General features: G+C 40.2%; 3 protein-coding genes across 4 annotated transcripts in view; 2 read left to right on the top strand and 1 right to left on the bottom strand.

The window, feature by feature from the left end:
- LOC135480737 (heme-binding protein 1-like) overlaps window positions 1–6,366 on the top strand; it is a 7,871-nt gene extending 1,505 nt beyond the window's left edge. The window contains exons 2-4 of the mRNA XM_064760655.1: window positions 2,715–2,841; window positions 4,021–4,183; window positions 6,041–6,366. Of these exons, the coding sequence (XP_064616725.1) occupies window positions 2,715–2,841; window positions 4,021–4,183; window positions 6,041–6,212 (462 nt within the window). The 3' untranslated portion in view covers window positions 6,213–6,366. The remainder of the gene's footprint in view (window positions 1–2,714; window positions 2,842–4,020; window positions 4,184–6,040) is intronic.
- Window positions 6,367–9,573: 3,207 nt separating this feature from the next.
- LOC135480172 (zinc transporter Slc39a7-like) lies at window positions 9,574–16,226 on the top strand. Its single transcript, XM_064759938.1, has 3 exons — window positions 9,574–10,479; window positions 10,968–11,173; window positions 12,465–16,226. The coding sequence occupies exons 1-3, from the start codon at window positions 9,585–9,587 to the stop codon at window positions 12,714–12,716; spliced, it is 1,353 nt and encodes a 450-aa protein (XP_064616008.1). The 5' UTR covers window positions 9,574–9,584; the 3' UTR covers window positions 12,717–16,226.
- A 1,040-nt stretch (window positions 16,227–17,266) lies between these two features.
- LOC135480646 (tetratricopeptide repeat protein 19, mitochondrial-like) lies at window positions 17,267–19,517 on the bottom strand. 2 transcript variants are annotated; one of them, XM_064760540.1, is made up of 2 exons: window positions 19,378–19,517; window positions 17,267–19,110 (listed from the first exon to the last, which is right to left on the bottom strand). In XM_064760540.1, the coding sequence occupies exons 1-2, from the start codon at window positions 19,509–19,511 to the stop codon at window positions 18,174–18,176; spliced, it is 1,071 nt and encodes a 356-aa protein (XP_064616610.1). In that variant the 5' UTR covers window positions 19,512–19,517; the 3' UTR covers window positions 17,267–18,173. The 2 variants fall into 2 exon arrangements, with proteins under 2 accessions (XP_064616610.1, XP_064616611.1); XM_064760541.1 differs by lacking the exon at window positions 19,378–19,517 and adding an exon at window positions 19,215–19,363.
- Between the last annotated feature and the right edge of the window lie 161 nt (window positions 19,518–19,678).

Below are 19,678 nucleotides of genomic sequence, written 5' to 3'. Positions count from 1 at the left end.
GTTGGTAGAGCACTTAGATAGCATTTAATCTTACACTCAGTGATGCATGACTTAAGAACGTTGTTAGAACACTGACACCACGCCTAATGTCTACCTCAAGTAGTGACATAAGGGTGTTGTTGGAACACCCTCAATGATGTATGACATAAGAATGTAACTTGTTAGAACACGGACACGCCATCAAGCGTCTTCCCCAAATATACACAGTATTTCATGCATACTAATGTATATATAACGCTAAGTTAGCATTAAGTCTAATCCTCACATAAAAATGTTGTTACAACACCGAGGGAGTCTCTAATCTGGCCCCGGTGTGTATACGAATGACAAGAAGAGTTTCAGGTCATTTGAGTCTAATCTGCTTTTCGAGATTCCCAAGCCTCCATTTTTCTCGAGGCCATGGTGACAGTAAAAGATCGATAGCGGATGCAAAATCGTTTGATTAGTCTTACATAAAGTTTACTGACGATCACGTGACATCAGCCTAAATACATGTAGATTACATATGGGCTGCATGACTAGAGTACCGACTGACTTATACCTGCATCCCTAAAAAATGACGATTGTTTCTCTCTTAAATGTTGCCAGCTGTATTTGCTGTGTTAACATATTATTTTTTAAATATTCCTCAGGGAATTAGTGTTAAAGGTTGCTTAGGAAATAGGCTTTCCAGTTATCGACTTAGATCTCCCCTTCACGCGCGGTGTATGAGTTGTACACGACTGTCGGAATTGACGCATAAATTATACTCTAAAAATATGTTAAGTTTAACAGAAACTCTGTTGTCTGAGTGATGCTAGAAAGTATTCTGCTATTGGAGCAGAGTATCCTGTTAAAAAATAAAACACATATTCTATCAATTCAACATAAAAAGATTTTGTGACTAACAGGATATTACAGAATACTTTGTTATAATAACAGAATACATTCTATCATTACACAGACAACAGACTTTCTGTTAAAATTAACAGATTAATTTTTTGAGTGTATATTTGCCAAGGACTAGTTGTTTACTGGCGATCAACAGTTAGCTACTCATAGGTTAATCGTTGTTAAGCAGTTAGTTGTTTTACAATGAAACCACCACCCGTTCCCGAAACTTCACAATTTATACATGTTACAGATTTGCGGCCAATTTGTTAATTTTCTAATATATTATGGCCGTTTGTTTTATTTAAATACCAATGTTATACTTCAACAATTAATTAATATAATATCGTGAAATACGAATAAAGGCAATTGTGCAATGCCTCAATTTTTTATATGGAAACATTATATTTTGAAATCTGGTGCATAGTTTTAGCATGATAATCTACGGATCCAGCTCGAGAATTGGGCAAATTAAGTAGCTTTGGACAAAATTATGGTCGTGTTTTGTCCTGCTAATGGATTTGATATAACTACTGTATTAAGCCCGTGGCTCAAACCAGTACGGGACTGGTTTGGCTCTCGCAGAACTTTCATGTTCCTTTTTCGTTATACGAATATTGTACTATACCACCAAATTTTAAAATCAGATCTCCAATATAACGTACCATTACAGACGTATAAACGTTAGCCCTGGATCTGTTATGGACGCTTAAAATCTTGTCTCTGATTGCTATAAAACGCTGGCTATCATGATGATGCTGCCTCTTTGGTCGCACGTGGGGACGTCTACCAGCAACCTGCAGATGATCGTGGATTTCGCCGGGCTAAGCCAGGTTTCTTCCCACTATAATGCTGGTCGTCGTCGTATAAGTGAAATATTCTTGAGTACGGCGTAAAACACCAATGAAAAAGATAAATAAATAAAAATAATATCGTGCTAGCATGTTATTTCTTATTCAGGTGTATAATGAGACATTTACCCGAATATGGTTCTATTCGTTATTCGGATGTGAAATAAAAAGTTCAGCAGAACATGGTTCTAGCACGTTATTTGTTATTCGGACGTGCAAAAAGAGGATTACTAGAATGTGGCTCTAACACGTGACTATTTATTTAGAAGTTCATTCTTATATAATTCAAGCGCGTTAAGCGAATCTCAGAAGTGCACATTCTATAAACTTTTATGTTCAAGTAAACTTGTTGTGCAATAGCGAATAATTGACTGCCACAATATTCGAGTAAGGTTCCTAAGAAGTGCTAGGTCTACAAAGTGGTGCTTTATTTGAATAACGAAAAACAAATGTGGTGCTATCACATATAGCCAGCAGCTCACTGAAGAACGAGATATAACGAATCTGGTGCTGCAGTGCAAGTTTCGTTATTCGGTTATCGAAATACCAATGTATTGTTAATTTCCGTCTACTTTCTGCTTGCACTTCGTTTTTCTCTTCCCATAAAACTTACTATTTATTTGTGCAGGAGAAATAGTCTTACGTATTGGCAGCATTAGAAGACTCAATCAAGCAAGCAATCAAACAATCTACATTCAAAAAATTAATCTGTTAATATTTACAGAACGCCTGTTGCCTGAGTGATGCGACAGTGTATTCTATTATTACGTTATATTCCTTTAAATATAACAAACCTATTCTAGTAATTCAACATAAAGATTCTATTAGTCTAACAGGTTATTACGTTGAATACGACAGAATATTGTGTTATAACAACAGAATACATTCTATCAGCATTCAGACAACAGACTTTCTGTTAAAATTTACAGAATAATTTTTTGAGTGTAGCAGTTAAAGCTTACATTCACATCGTTTGTACTTGTTTATTTGCAGGATTACGAACTGCGTCAATACGAGCCGACCACGTGGGTTGCCACAGAGAGGAGCGATGGTTGGTTATCTAAGATGTCCATGTTCAGACGTCTAGCAAAGTACACCCTGCGGGGATACAACAGCTTAGGTAAGCTGTACATACATACGTGCGTGCGTGCGTGTGTGCGTGCGTGCGTGTGTCCATACATACATACATACATACGTACGTACCGGCCCGGATAGCACAGTTGGTAGAGCGTCAGCTTTGGGACCGGTAGATCCAGGCTCAATCCTTGATCGAGTCACACCTTAGACTTTAAAAGAGGAACTTGTAACTTCCTCGCATGGCGTTCAGCGTGAAGGGGATAGTACGACTGGCTGACCCGTATCAGTATAATGGCGGGGCTACTTACTTGCCTTCGGGAAGTCGTCTCAGTGAAGTAGCACTAAATAAAAGAGCGGTGGAAATCCGTCCTCCTGCAACAAGGAGGCACATTACACGTGCATGCACCCTAAGGATTCCTTCGTCGTCATATGACTGAAAAATTGTTGAGTAGGACGTTAAACCCCAAGCACTCACTCACTCACGTACGTACGTGGAAGTGAGGAACATCTTAGATACGCAATACATACATATATATACACGTGGAAGCGAAGGACATCTCCGGACATCCCTCGAGTGGTTATCATACACGGTAACTCATCGATATCTATATGATGTCACTCAACTCAGGAACACACAAAATGTGAAGGCTACAAAAAATTAAGCTTATCCCCCCCCCCAATATACTCTCTCAAATGGCAGTTTATCACAAGTACACACAACTGTAACAAAATTGAATGAATGTTTGGGGTTTTAAAGTCGTAGTTCACAATTTTTCAGTCATATAACGACGAGGGTTAATTAACTGTGTACACATACTGTGTCTTCTTAAGACAGGGCGAGTCCATGTCGCTGCCGCCACTGAAGTGTCATGCCGAAGACATCAGACATGACATCCCACCCAGTCACATTATGCTGAGACAGAGACAACCAGTCCTGTTTCCATGCTGTAACCGCTGGGTGCTGAGCGTCAAGCGAGTCAGCAGCAAGTGGAACAAAATTCAACATCTACAATATTTTTCAGTGTGTACAACCAATACACGTGTTGTTTTTTTTTTCTCTCAAGGACGCAGGTTGTATATTCCTCTCGTACACAAAAGATGTAGATCAGTTTTGTCACACTTGGGTTTAGGAGTGGTACACATGCCTGTTTTTATATATTTTAAGCTACGAAAAAGCTGTATACGCACATGTAGTATATTGGATTTTTCGCCTCTCCCCCAGGGTTGAGAATGCCGATGACCGTGCCTGTTCTGAGAAAGTCTAGCACGACGGCCCCTGAGGAGATGTTGTTCATGCTTCCCGAGGACAGGCAGAAAGATCCCCCGATGCCTACTGATCCCCTCGTGTACATCGTTAGGATGCCAGCCTTCCGGGTCTACGTGAGGTACGTGGATAACTCCATCATTCCAATGTAGTGTCTGTATTTCTTTTTTTAAAGTAATTATTTCACTGGTGTATAACACCATACTCATGAGTCTTGTATACTTGTATGACGGCAGTCAGGTTTATGGGTGGAAGAAAACGGAGTACCCGGCGAAACTACCGTCCTTAGCCAAGTAGCTGACAAATTCCCTAACTTAAAGCCGCAGTCGAAGAAGCGAGAGATTAATTTAATTATTTATTTGATTGGTGTTTTACGCCGTACTCAAGAATATTTCACTTATACGATGGCGGCCAGCATTACGGTGGGAGGAAACCGGGCAGAGCTCTAGGGAAACCCTCAACCATCCGCAACTTCCCCGTTCGGCCGGAGAGGAAGCCAGCATGAGCTGGACTTGAACCCACAGCGATCGCATTGGTGAGAGGCTCCGGGGTCATTATGCGGCACTAGAGAGATAACCAACTGAGCCACAGAGGCTCCAAGAAGTGAGAGATGATTCGAACACACGATCTCATGCGTCAACTGCCTATAAGCTACAGCGAGGAAGGACGTTAACTGCTTGGGCAAACACTGGTCCAGTATTCTACATATGGGTGAACAAAAATCCGTTTTTCTTTATGGTCTAGGATGCATAAAGGGAATACAGAAGGATAGATTTACAAATTATATAGAGAGCGATCGTTTCTGTAGAAGCGAAATAACGTCCGACATGATTGATTTTGTGCACGTCTGGATGTGCCTATCCCTGTCAGGAAACGCTACAAACGTCAGGAAATCCTATACGCACCATATGGACAACAGACTTTGAAATTTTCATGCAGATATTCCTTCGCACAAGTATTTGGTAAGAAATAGAGAGCTTTTAAACCTTTCATACTAACTGCCTTGAATAAAAACGGTGCAAAACCGTACGTGGTGCATTGACTGAGAATATAATTGCGTTTGTTGCAAATCTCTACATGTACCTGTTTATAAGGTTTCCTATCAAGTGACATACCAACAAAATGCTGTCGAATTATAGCGTTAGTCTACATGTTTATAAGGTTTCCTAATGAAAAGTTAGGAAGTCGGAAAACAGCGTTATTGTCTCCATTTTTATAAGGTTTCTTCATGACAAAGTATCGAACATTAGCGTTACAGTCTCCATGTTTATATGCTTCCTTCATGACAAACTATCGAACATTAACGTTATAGTCTCCATGTTTATAAGGTTTCCTCATGACAAACAATCAAACATTAACGTCATAGTCTCATTGTTTATAAGGTTTCCTCATGACAAACTGTTGAACATTAACGTCATAGTCTCCATGGATAAAAGGTTTCCTCATGACAAACTATCGAACATTAGCGTTATAGTCTCCATTTTTATAAGGTTTCCTTAAGCAATCATCCACGGTAAAGAAAACACTCAATTGAGATATATCTCAGATCATAGACTATTATAGACACTGTTCATATAAATTGTTGGATTTTTCAGAAAATTTTTTTCAACGTAAAATGCATTTGAAACTTTGGATTCTATGATGGCCATTTCTTAGCATTCGAACTGGAGACGTTAAATCAGTTCTGTAACACTTAAAATGCATAGATTGGTAGATTTCCTCACTGGAAATGCATATATATAGGTATAGGTCGGTTAATGCATTCACCGACCAGAGCTTAATGCGAAATGTTTAAATAGATGGCTTCCTCTTCCTACATGGTCGTGGGTTTCCCCCCGGGCTCTGCCAGGTTTCCTTCCACCATGATGCTGGCCGCCACCATATATGTGAAATATTCTTGAGTACGGCGTTAAACACCAATAAAATAAAATAAATAAATACATTACGGTGACCTGTATATGTGGTGATTTTATTTCAGATCATTCGGTGGGTACGCTTCCGACACCGACTACAACAATCAGATCCAGGCCCTGAAGTCGTCACTGGGGTCCGACATTCAATACGACCACAACGTCGCATATAAAGTCGGCTACGATAGTCCCTTCACATTGTTTAACCGACACAACGAGGTCTGGTTGATCGCGGTGTAGGGTATCACGGCATGCTCGAAAAATGTCACTTATGAATAAACATGAGCTTAACTTTCCATATTAAAGGATTACTTGTGCGTTTTCTGCTGTTATGGTGATTTCTGTATTACTTAGTATCCGTTCTGACATCGAAAGTATAAAAGCTGAGACAGTTTATTTGATTTTGTGTTTTTTATTACTGTATATACTTGGACATCGAATATTTTTATATATTTATTTGATTGGAGTTTTACGCCGTATTTAAGAATATTTTCACTTATAAGACGGTGGCCAACATTAAGCGGTGGGAGGAAACCGACCAGAACCCGAGGGAGGCCCATCGGTAGGTCCTTCCCACGTACGTAAAGCTTTCGTGAGAGAGGCTCCTGGGCCTAGTGAATGAGTGGGGTTTAACGTCGTACTTAACAATTTTTCAGTTATATGACGACGAAGAACTCCTTATAGTGCATGTAATCTGCCTCCTTGTTGCAGGGCGGATTTCCACCGTTCTTTTATCTAGTGCTGCTTCACTGAGACGCCTTACCAAAGGCAAGTAAGCGGCCCAGCCAAGCGAGAACGTTACAAATTCCCCTTTTTAAGGTCTTAGGTGTGACTCTACCCAGGACAGAGGACGCTTTACCAACTGCGCTATCACGGCCAGTCTCCTGCGTCTAGGCTTATGTATACGTTTAGATCAGTGAGTACATACATGTACATGCTTGTTAGTGACGTGTTCTTTAAGGTTAAGGCCTAAAATCTACGTGAAATACGACAATTATGTTTAACCAGGCGTACGTAAAACTACTGGGTGAATGCAAAAATGATTTCTGCCCATTTGGGACCAAAGCATTGGTGGATGGGTTGACATGGTATGTTTGGTGGGAAGATAATTGACATGGACTATACACAAATGAAAAAATAATGAGATATGATGGTATTATGTTTTACGTTTCCCTTGGGCTCTGCCCGGTTTCCTCCCTCCATAATGCTGGCCACCGTCGTATAAGTGAAATATTCTTGACTACGGGGTGAAACACGAATCAAATAAATGCAATAAATATTATGTTTTCCGCATGACTTCGAATCTTAGCGGTATCAACCTTGCCATGCAATACGCCCTATACACTTTGAAATCGTAATTTAAAAAACTTATTTTATGTCTATAAGACTTTAGAAGGCTCATTTTCCCCTTCAAACGAACAAGTTGAATTACCGGTTTACCCTTGGTCAGTACTGCTATATCGAAGGATTAAGCTTCAGTTAATTAAGCGATTGATTAGTTGAATGACAGATTGATTGATCGATTAACGACCGTCAGGTTTATGGGTGCAGAAACCCGCAGTGACCACTGCAAATAAGCTTCCGTCTAAATGGTCCAGCAGCGTGATGGTCGAGTAGATAGAGCGTCCTCCTTATAAGAGAGAGACCACGGTTCAGTCTCAAGTAGTATTATACTGGAACTAGAAGAACCATTTTGGTTCTTGCTCTCATGAGGAGTGGAGTCAAGTATACTGCTCAGCAACATAGTTTACTGTGGCTGAGTAGGATATTGTATATGGTATCTCCGACTTGGTTTCTCAGTGAGACAGCGATGTAAATAGTTGAGGACTGGAGCAGATTTCATTTCAGGGGTCAACTGTTGCTTTTATCTCAGTGCACATTTATTATTTATTCTATGGTAGGACTCATGCATAATTATGGAATGATTTGATTGCATGATTATTGTTTAACGTCAAGCCATAATCAAGATTGTTTTCACTTGTACGATATGATGATATGGGCATCGTCGACTGCTTTTTGTCCCTGTACAAAGTAGACCGCCCCCGATTGCTCAGTTGGTAGAGCGCCCGCTTCCGATTTTTCCTCACTATATATGTAAAGCCTGAAAACGGCAAAGCTGACATAAATCTCTGAGTCCATTGCGTCCTCCATCTTTAACACACTGTAATTTATGCGGGGGGGGGGGGGGGTGCCTCTCATCCAATGAGAGTCGTTAAAACTGCCGGCTTTTTCGTGAAAACTCGGAACCTACGTTCAACATTCCGGTTTTCCGATCGTGAAGCGGAAAACGAACTGTACTGTTGGCTACCTTCTGGGAAAAAGAGTTCTACCGGAAATGTACGAACTGCACTTCGGCGGTCTCCGACGGCAATTCTCCTCCTAAGACAGAAGACTTCAGGCCTAGTTCTTAGGCAAAATGGAGTCGCCCACAGCGAATGTTGGCGCTGACTTCATTTATAATTTATCAAGTTGAAGTACATATTATAATTTTGTCTATGGCATGCACTTGTGAGGAAATGCATACACTTTTTCAATGGTATTTGACAGATATTTAAATTTTCTTCTCCTTTAAGGGGATAGTACTACGACTGGTTGACCCTTATCAGTATAATGGCTCGAGTCTTGCGGCTTACTTGCCTTCGGTGAATCGTCTCAGTGAAGCAACACTCGATAAAAGAGCGGTGGAAATCCGTCCTGCGACAAGGAGGCATATTACACGCACATCGATTGTCAGATGACTGAAAAATTGTTAAGTACGACGTTAAACCCTTAGCGCTCACTCACTCACTGTACAAAACCCATGCTGAACCCGCTGCGCGTGGTACACGTGTCCTATTGATTAAAAGGCAAGGATCTTAATTACTCGACCCACGTCCTGCTACGAGTGGGCGTATGGGCGAAGGCACCGATCGAGTATGTTATGTATACAGGTTATAAAAAACGTGAATATGAGGCCTTGAATTTGACCCTAAATGCGTATAGCTCATGCACTTACTTTAAGCTATGGCTGCATACAGTTAACACACACTGTTTATCTGTCTGATCCAATAAGCCTGGAAATTCTCGTGTAAGTCATTTAAGTGGCGAAATTAATTCCAACTTTAGCACACGAATATTTGGCTGACACATAAGAAGGTTGTTCGGATCATGGGTAGAGAACAGTAATCAGGTTTATAGCCCTTCGGAGTGAATCTATCACACTTCAGGCGGAGCTAGTGAACAAATTAAAATAAATATTATTGTTAAATTCATAAATTAATTATTGATGAAAAGGGATGTATTCAGCATTATTCACATATAAAGTGTTTGCTGTGGCTGAAAGAGACCGTGTATTTATCAAATTTCGATCTATCTTATACATTAAACGTGCTTGTTTGCAGTTGAAAGAGCATAGCATTTACAAATTCCTCTCGGCAAACTTGTTCATTACAACTTGATCACACAGCGCCAGCACAGGTACACGTGTTAGAGCAGCGTGGACTCCTGCGACATATGGGCAATCAGCCACGTGTAACTGTTTACAAAAAACGCCACAGCGCCCTCTGTTAAAAGCCACGTCTTCAGCCTCACTTTCATTACAACATGGCGCGGACCATGAGAAGTGTTGCAGGGATGACACCGGTTAAATTATTTCTTGTTTCCATATGTTTTGTGTTGTTGACTCGCATTGTGCCCGATGTTTTGGCTCATGGGCATTCTCATGGGCACGGGCACGCCCATGACCACGGCCATGGTCACAGCCACGGCGGTGCGGAAGAACCAGTGAGCTTCAAGTATTCGAAAGAAGCAAACGAGCCACATCAGCATGTTGGGGGAGGCGATCACGGTCACGCGCATTCTCATGATCATGGACACGCACATTCTCATGACCACGGACACGCGCATGCTCATGACCACGGACACGCGCATGCTCATGACCACGGACATGCTAAAAAAGTAGCTCAGAAAAGTTCTCCGGGGACCAAACAAAGCGGTGCTATGCTATGGGCTCAAGCCCTGTTGTCTACAGCTGTGATCAGCGCTGCACCAGTGTTGATTTTAATCGGCATTCCTCTGGATAACACCAATCAACATTCCCCACTTTTAAAAGTCCTCCTCAGTTTTGCCTCCGGCGGACTACTTGGTGATGCATTCTTACACTTGATACCGCATGCTGTCAATCCCCATTCCCATGGAGACGGCCACACCCACAGCCATGACCATGGGCACTCCCATGGAGAGCACGACCATAGCCATGACCTCAGTGTAGGCCTGTGGGTGCTGGGAGGTATTCTGTTCTTCCTGATTGTAGAGAAATTTGTTCGCCACGTAAAAGGAGGGCATACACATTCTCATTCTCACACGCATTCTCACAGCAAAGATACAAAAGCTGAAGGTGATGCTAAGAGTAAACCTGCCACAAACAAAGACAAAGTGTCAGATGATGAAAAGGAGAAGACTACAGAGGAGTCGAAAGAATCAAAGGAGAAAACCAGGGAGGATATTAAAGACGTAGCACCTGTTGAAGGTAATGAAGCTGTAATGGGGAACTCGTAAAACTCCTGCCTGCTTGTATCTAGACTGTCCAAAGCTGTTTTGTTCTTTTCTTTATTACGTGATAGTTATCGGTGTATGTGTGCTTGTAAAACATATATTAAGTACACACGCACCGACATGTCACAGAAGATAACCATGCGTTTTGGTATCATTTGAATCTTCTGTGTAGCTCCTCCTCGAGTCTCCCATTGTTGGGTGTGATTTGTCATAGGTAAAATAAGACAAATTCTGTTTCGTAACATAGGTGTCAAAAGTGTTTCGATCTTTAGTTGTCTTGCCTGTCGTGGTATCATGCATTGATTTTCTGTATTTGGAGTTTATTTTTATGCTCAATTTTTTGCTATTATTTTGTTTACTTTTGATACAGGTAAATCAGATCTGAAGGTAGCAGATTTTCTGTATTTGGAGTTTATTTTTATGCTCAATTTTTTGCTATTATTTTGTTTACTTTTGATACAGGTAAATCAGATCTGAAGGTAGCAGGTTACCTAAATCTGGCAGCAGACTTCCTCCACAACTTCACTGACGGCCTGGCGATAGGCGCCTCCTATCTGGTGGGCAAAAATGTGGGCCTGGTCACAACTATCACTATTTTTTTACATGAAATTCCGCATGAGATCGGAGACTTTGCCATTCTGGTCCAGTCAGGCTGCAGCAAGAAGAAGGTAATCATTGTGTATGAGTAAAACTGATGACAGATGGAGGAGAATAGCTGAAATGGGAAATTGTGCTTGACTAAAAGACCTGGTGTCAGTTTGTCAGACATTTGGAAGTGTTAAAACAGCTACATGTATAGATAATCTATAACCTAAAATTCTGTTTATTTATTTATGATATTTTATTATGCTGTACTCAAGAATATTTCACTTACATGACGGAGATGGTACTTGCTGCTGCCTTGCTTGGCACTCAGCGCTGAGATGTTAAAGCTACGTGTAGGAAACATGACTGATTGGCCCAATTTCAGGATAATGGAACTCATTGGGGTGTCTTGTCTGGTGTCTTGGGCATGATACTTCAGTGGAGAAAGCAGTTTGGTGGCATGGAGTTGCCCTGCAAAAAGAAGACACTATATGTACACACACCTAATGACTCCTCATTGTCATATGACTGAAAAATTGTTAAGTATGATAAGCCCCAAGCAAACATACATACACATAGACGGCAGCCAGCATTATGGTGGCAGAGCCAGGGGGAAACACATGACCACCTGTAGGTTGCTGGAAGACCTTCCCATGACTTTCAAGGTTTAGCATGTTACTGACTTTCTAATCCGTTCAACCACTAACTAATGTCTCATCTCATCCATAAGTCCATAAATCAGAAGGACTTGGCTGGCTTACTTATCTAACGTGTCACTCTTACTAAAGATGACACACCACTGACAAATGAGGTCATACTTAGGTCCAAGCCCCTTTTAGTTTTGGCTGTGTTAACAAAGGTTACACCAGCACCTGGTGAAGGGCGATCAATCAGGCTTGACATACAAGGGGAGCGTAAGACTAACCTGATGTTGTGTCGGGTCCTATTTGCTCATGAATGCCAAATAACGACTTGAGGTGTTCTCTAAAATGGTATGGCTGATCAATTGAGTTGAGCCGTGTCTTAAGCTCTCATGTGTGCCAAGCTCAATACCTAGTTTTGACTAGTTTCCTCCCTTATATACATGACACAATCTAGTTTCCTCCAGCTGTATACCTGGCTAAGTCTGGTTTCCTCCACTTATATGCCTGGCTAAACATGGTTTCCTCCAACATTATAACTGGCTAGTCCTGGTTTCCTGTGCTCATATATAGGGCTACTTTTGATTACTTCCACCTACAGTGCAAAGAGCACCTGTATATTCAATCAATCAGTTATCCTATCTATGGTCCAGTAAATCTGCAGCCAGTGAAATAAACTGATTTTCATTTAATAAGTGTGTAACTGACTGTTATTTCTGTGCTCTCTTCACAGGCTATGTTACTGCAGTTCTCTACAGCTATTGGGGCCATGTTGGGGACCCTGTGCAGCCTCCTGGCAGAGGGTATCGGTGACGCAGCCACTGCCTGGATTCTTCCGTTTACTGCAGGCGGTTTTATCTACATTGCCACTGTGTCCATCATTCCAGAGTTACTCGAGGATTCAAAACTGTGGCAGTCTGTCAAAGAAATCGGTGCTCTGTTGATAGGTGTTTATATGATGGTTTTGATAGCTCAGTATGAGTGAAGGAAGTGCAGGGAGTTAGGGTATACACTTGAACTTTGTAGTCTCGTATGATCTCAGACTGTTTCCTGTTACCTGGCAACCTGGCGTCCAGTGGCCATGTGGTAGTATGAAACATAACAGAATCACAAGTATAATGTTTCCCTGTTTTTGGATTTTACTGTCAGAAAAGATAATGAATGTCTTTACTTGCATAGGCAATTATGGCTAGTCAAAAGTCACGAGCAGATGTCTTTGTTTCGAACGGTTCTTGTACCATACAGTTCACAGGATGCCAAGTTGTAAGACATAGTGTGAGGTTGTGCAAGACCAGCTCAAATTTTAAATTTCACTGTGTCCATTTTTTTTTGTTTTTTGTTTTGTTATTGTCTTTTTGTGCACAGCTCCATCACAGTGTATTTTGGTTTGTTGATGATTCGTGATATGTGTGAGCCAGACTGTTGAATGAGTCCAGAAAAATAAATACAATTTCTTAGTTTGTCGATTTGTGGTTTGGTTATAGGGAGTTCAAATGTATGTAGAGTTGTTCTCAAGTATGTACCCACATTCTGCTGCTAACATGGAATGTTGGAAAGAGATTGGCAGAGATGAAAAGTGACATGTACAGAAAAAAACATTTGTTTATGCAAATTATTACACAAAATTATTTTCAAGAAGACGAAGACTGGTTTCCAGTTTGTAAAACAGCCAGTCTTAGTATTTTGTACGACATGATGTTTATCAATGGAAAATGCAAGCTAGAGAGTCAGTGTGGGAATTTGAAGTAACCCATGGGTTAGGTAAAGATTCTTTGTGTAACCAATTATATGTAGTTTTAGAGGAATGCCACTGTCCATACCAGATTTTGAACAAATTGTGGAACATGTATAATCAAAGGGAAACAACTCTTGTAAAACATGTTGAAGAAGGGCCCTCTGTAATGAGACTTAGTAGAACACAGCATCATAAAACAAAGCTTGTTTCATATCAGGTTTTTCAGATAAATGAGCTTGTTTAGCCAACCATGTAAAACATGAAGACATAAGTATACAGGGTAAGGGGAGGTAATGCACTCAGAATCTGCTGGTGTAATCAACTTATTTCCTCAACCTTTCTGCATATGACAGAGCAACTTTCAGTGCAATTTATACATACTTATATTTTGATTTTGGAAACAAAACTACATTGGTTAGGTTGGCCAGTTTCAGGGCTGCACAAAAAGCACAATTTTATCTGTCTGCACAGAATAATGCCTGCAGAATATGCTTGATTAAAGAGATAAACATGTGAAAAGGTTGAAGAATTGCAGTGATTTGGTTGTTCTTGACAGTTAAATAACTGAATGACCAATACATATAGTAGTCCTAAAAATGTGTCCCTAGATCAAACTGAAAAATCAGCAATCATATAAAACGATAAAAACTTAACAATAGTACTTAACGTTTCAGAAAATTCCAATTTTGCATAAGGGTCGTCTTACTTATATTATGCTAAAGGACCATTGTCATTTGACGTATATGTTCTAATATCGGTGTTGTAACTACTGGTATACTTACTCAAAGTTACATATGTTCATATCCACAAGTTGTGTTAGTGGAACAATGATCAAGGAGGTTGGTAACTACTGGGACTGCGTTAACAAAACTGTGGATCAGATTTCTGGTAAAGGTTTTATAGATGTCGTCGTCCGGGTTATAGCACCCCGAGGTATTATTTGTGTTGAGATATTCAACAACATGAATGCATTCAGGAAAACTTCCATTGAATTACCTCCCCTGAACTCCCACAGAAGCATGAAAAAGCACATATAAAGAAAGGTATTCATGAGCAGTTGTTATGTGTTGTGGTGTAAAATTTCTAGTGTGGATAATATTGTGATCAAAACATGTATATTTACTGTTTCTTACAGTAATTTGTTGATTGTTTAATTAACAGTATGGGGTTTGTGATGTACATTGTGTTAGCATTATACCCCCAGAAGCAGATGTCATGTTCACTGCTGACAAAATATTAACAGGACTGTCAAATCAGATATAACTTGAATCTTCCCCACCTGCCGTATCTGGAATGCCGCATGTTGTTAGAGGATACCGTCATACAGGTGTTAAAATTTCTGACGAAGTTTACAATTATGCTTATTTGGAAGTACCGGGGTCACAAAAATCAGGTGACTCAGTCTCCACAATATTTCATATGACCCTGATCTGGTGATGGCCTGGAATTAAAATTATGATTATGAGTGATGAAAAGCAGCCTCTGGTTCCAGACATACCTGATGTACATGTATCTCGTCTGTTGTACACCATCCTCCATTTCTCTCATTGTGTACATTTGTCCACAGCCATTTGTGTTTTCGGTACGGCAGAAGATGTATCATATAGATAGCTAATGTGTGATACGAATCCGCTCATCTGTGTCCATATGTAAAAGTTATGCAGAAAGGGTCAGAAGTCAAAAAGCAGTTATATTGTACACTCTCATGAAAATTGGGAAGGGAACTTAAGTAATTGGAAGCTGGTATTAACGGAATAAAATCAGGGCTCTCTTTATTTTGTGTGGATAGCTTTTTCAATATTATTTCAAAACATGCCAGGATTCCTGTACATAAACTATTGGACTATTCCTCATTAATTTAAAGCTTCTAATATTTCTTACTACTCTTTGCTACCTCGACCCAAAGTATTGAGACCCCTGACCAAACATCCACAAAACCTTGATCTGGCTTTAAAGATTTAGGTCATAGTCATTTTAAAACCTTGTTCTTGTAGTTCTGGTGGTGGGTTTGATCTTGTTATGTCCAAATATGTTAAATTCAGGTGTGTGGGTGAATGTGTGTTGCCACTCCGTGCAACTACAACCTTCTCGCATCAACCCTCTGGGATTTGAATTCTCAACCTATGTACATGTACCATACAGTTACTTGAAAGTACATTATTTTATTTAGACTTATTGGTATTATGGCCTACATGTATGACAGCTGCGTGCCTAATTTGCATGCCTCGTTACCAAAACAAGGCAGTACCTGTGTCAAAACTGTATGATTTATGCTGGTATGCATCCCTACATTTACAAGCTACCAGAATGTCTGATTCAGTTGTATTGGCATCCAGTGTACACGCCCCAGAAATCTCATGTATGTTTCCTATAGGCCATAGGCTATAAGTTTAGAGTGTTGTGTCAAACCTCTATCCTTCCACTTTACTGATGTTTTTTTTCTTGCAATGACCATTCCACAGATTACATGTCGGATTTTCTGGTGCTATGTAATGTGAACAAAATAGCTGAACATCCCTGATTATATACAGTTAACCTAGCTGCTGCATTGTAATGACTTTTGTAAGTCTGAGTACATGAATTCTAATATGTACAGGGTTTCATCTACCTTGTCTACACTGTACTGTATATGTGAAGTGGCACATATTCATTCATGACAAGTTCATGCAAAGACATCTGTTTATTTATTATCTGTTGCTGATATTGTCTGTTATAAAGCTACTTTCACGTTTTGCCTTAGTAATAAATATGAAATACTCAAAGCCAAATCTGGTGTTCCTATCCCAAGTTTTTCTTCTTAAAATTACCATGAAATAGGGAGACCCGGGATCAAAGCAGGGGTCATAACACAGGCTTTAAATATGGTTCTTGTTGCTGCCTTGCTTGGTGCTTAGCAATGAGAGATTACAGAGCAAGGAAACAAGAGTGGTTGCACAGTGTTAGTATAATGTGACTGGGTGGGTTGTCATGTCTGGTTTCTTCAGCATGATATATTTATTTGATTCGAGCTTTACTCCGTCATCAAGAATATTTCACTTATACAACGGCAACACAGTATACGCATACACATCTAATGGCTTCTCCTCACCATATGACTGAAAAATTATTAAATACGACGCTAAAACACGAGCACTCATTCATTCAAAATCCCTCGGTAGAAGAGTACATGAAATCTTGCCGGAGACTTTGCTGGCTTAAAATAGTTTAAATGAGGTTACGCGTTCAGTTCCAGCTCTTGATGGTTTGGCTTTCAGTCTGGTAAAAAGTAGTGGTTTATTCCACTTTTCGCCAGCCATAAACTCATCTGCTGTCACATCCATGTACTTAAAAAGTAGTGGTTTATTCCACTTTTCGCCAGCCATAAACTCATCTGCTGTCACATACATGTACTTAAAAACAAAGAGGTGGATATTATCATTCATACCATTATGTATACATGCATGAACTATTTGTATGAAGCATGCAGTTGTTGTAAACGCTGCCACTGACCTCAGCCACAGGGCTGATTGGCTGCATGTAGAAAATGTCTTATCGGACTGAGCTAGTGAGGGTCTCTCACCAATGTGCTCAAAGTGAATTCAAGACCATTTCATGCTGGCTGTCTCTCCAGTCGTACATGGGAATGTCTGTCAGAAACCTGAGTGTCATCTCAAAATAAGGCCATACAGAAGGGAAACATTCTTGAGCCTTGCGTAAAACACCAAAAAAAATAAATAAATAATGCCATACATGTACCCAAGAACCCAAGCCAGGCAACTCTAGTTTAAAATCTCTCTGACATGGCAATGCAAACATGTGAGTCTGGCAAACAGATTTTTCCCTGCAGAGTCGGCTTTACTTAGAGGATGATAGGTCTGCCACCGGGTTCTAAAAAGGCGGGTTTCAACATCTGGCGTTTTTGAGGTCAAACGCTCCCTAATATTGTGTTACTGTTCGTGTATGCCATGTGGACGGTGGACACGTGAATTTAAGACCACAAAATGACCCTACACAATGTGCTGTTGACAAGGCCCTGGAAACACCAGATGCAAGGGAATCTTGAAACTTCCTGGTTCCCTGGCTGGGATTGAACCACCATCCTGTATGTCCATTTGATCATAAAGTCCTGAGGCCGATTCCACAAAGCCCTTTGACGGGAGTGTTTTAAGATAATACTGGCCATGTGGTCAAAATTTTAACTTATACGGCTCAAATATAAATTCTAAAATCATCTTGTAAATTTGGACTTGCGTCAGAAATGGCTTCGTGGAATTGGTACCAGCATAGAGCTGAGTCAAATTCCCCCCCACCACTACTTGTGTTTCCGTGTGATTTGTAACATCATAAATACATGTAGGTGAACATGTATAATCAGTGTTCTAATTGTGATTTCATACAACATTTTCTTCCTCATATGTCATATTAAACAAGATGAACAATCAAGAGAGCATTGTATATACATGTACTTATAGCAGTGTAATAAAAAATGTTTATGGTTAACTTTAACATTCCATATAAAAGACTAAAACAAACCATTTCTCCATAAAAATTTTAAGAATTCAAATACTGTTTTTAACCACACATCATTTTCATGAAGATGTCTTATAGATATTTTTCTCTCTAACCAGGCACATGTATGGCCTGTATCACAGCGCTATGTAACAAATGACATCACTTAAGGGCACAAAATTTCTGTACAAAGTGAGAATAGCCTCTCTTCACATTCTATCAAGCTTTTTGTTTCTGTTGTTTTTCCTCAACTTCTTTCACCTTTCTGAGACATCGTTCTGCGTGTACTTTGGCAGCATCATCTCCGGCCTTCACGGCCATTGATCTGGCTTTGGTGCACACTGCTTTGGCCTCCAAGTGAAGATCTTGCCTCAAATGAACTGCCCCTAGGTTACAGTAGAATGAGGCCACGTCTGGTGACTTCACACGTTCACCGACTGCTATAGCCTTTTTCACAGCCGCCTCGGCTTTGCTGTATTTCTTTTTAATAATATCAATTGTGGCGAGATCGTTCAGAATTACTAATGTCTGTGGATGCTCCTCTCCCAGAACTTCTTTTGCTAAATCGTATGACTTCGTTAGATATTTTTCTGCCGCATCATACTCCTTGTGCACCATAAGGAACCGGGAAAATGACTCCAATGCAAGCCCAAGAAGAGCTTTTGTATTTTCATCTGGATTCTCTGTCTCCATCATTTTCTTTTCCTGTGTCTGTATAGCATGCTGAAACCCCAATCTAGCTTCAGCCATTTTGTTCTGCATGGCATAGATACTTGCCAGCTTTATAGACAACTCCACGATAGCATTATCAGTCTGCTCCAACCCAATTTGTAGGCAACCTTTCATGACCTCTTTATACAACCTGTCTGCTGTGTCTAACTGTCCTTGAACCAGAGCAAGCTCTGCCAAACAATCATTTATATTCGTAACAGCAAACAAAAAGTCTTTTTCGGTTATGTTATTGGCTGCTCTTTTTTGGTTCACCTGTGCCAAGGCCTCATGATAGTATCGCTCTGCCCCAACAAGATCATCTCTCATCTGACTTAATTTCGCTCTCTTCATTGACATAATGACAGGATCTTCTTCCTCTTCTTTCTGTCCAAACAATCCCAAGAAGCTTGGAAGTGTAAAGCCCAGGGCAACTGCTGGGAACCTTCTGCAAGAAAAATATCGTCATTATATTTAGTTTATTTGATTATTGTCCGAAATACAGTAAGATCAAAAGATGATTGTTAAATGCCAAATATACGTATTTTTCACCTATATTATGACGGTCATTTTCAGGCCCAGAGTAAACAACCAACCTTTCGCAACTTTCTGATGAACTTTCCTATGCAATTATGCACAATGTGAGTCCATATACTGTATTTGTTTTTCAGTGATGAAAATATGTTATCAAATCTACCCCACTAATCCCTACTACCTGGGTGACAGTAGCTTGGCATCTTGACACCGAAGAAAACTGCATGTTTTACCAAGAACCTGTCTCTGACAAGACTTTAAGATGGATAACAATCTGGCAAGCTGGACATTTCTACATCTGCAAAGCGCTAACATTGTCAGTATTTCAACTTTCAGGATACAGCGTCCGTTAAAATGAGAACTAGCGTGGAGGAATGGAAACAGATCACTGCAATAAAACCACTTTATGGATATTTAGTACAGTTTGGTGTATTGCGCTTGTGACTTGCTTCCTGCTGATTGGGTTTGTTCATTTTAATCGG

The sequence above is a fragment of the Liolophura sinensis genome, chromosome 13 (assembly GCF_032854445.1).
Source record: "Liolophura sinensis isolate JHLJ2023 chromosome 13, CUHK_Ljap_v2, whole genome shotgun sequence".
NCBI lineage: Eukaryota > Metazoa > Mollusca > Polyplacophora > Chitonida > Chitonidae > Liolophura > Liolophura sinensis.
The sequence above is the reverse complement of the archived record's forward strand: the minus strand, read 5'-3'. Positions and strand labels throughout refer to the sequence as shown.

Coding starts and splice junctions, on each gene's coding strand:
- LOC135480646 (XM_064760540.1), bottom strand. CDS start 19,511: ATGTTAGCGCTTTGCAGATGTAGAAATGTCCAGCTTGCCAGATTGTTA. Junction 19,111..19,377: donor GCCAAGCTACTGTCACCCAG/GTAGTAGGGATT, acceptor TTTTTCTTGCAG/AAGGTTCCCAGCAGTTGCCC.
- LOC135480172 (XM_064759938.1), top strand. CDS start 9,585: ATGACACCGGTTAAATTATTTCTTGTTTCCATATGTTTTGTGTTGTTG. Junction 10,480..10,967: donor AGACGTAGCACCTGTTGAAG/GTAATGAAGCTG, acceptor CTTTTGATACAG/GTAAATCAGATCTGAAGGTA. Junction 11,174..12,464: donor CAGGCTGCAGCAAGAAGAAG/GTAATCATTGTG, acceptor CTCTCTTCACAG/GCTATGTTACTGCAGTTCTC.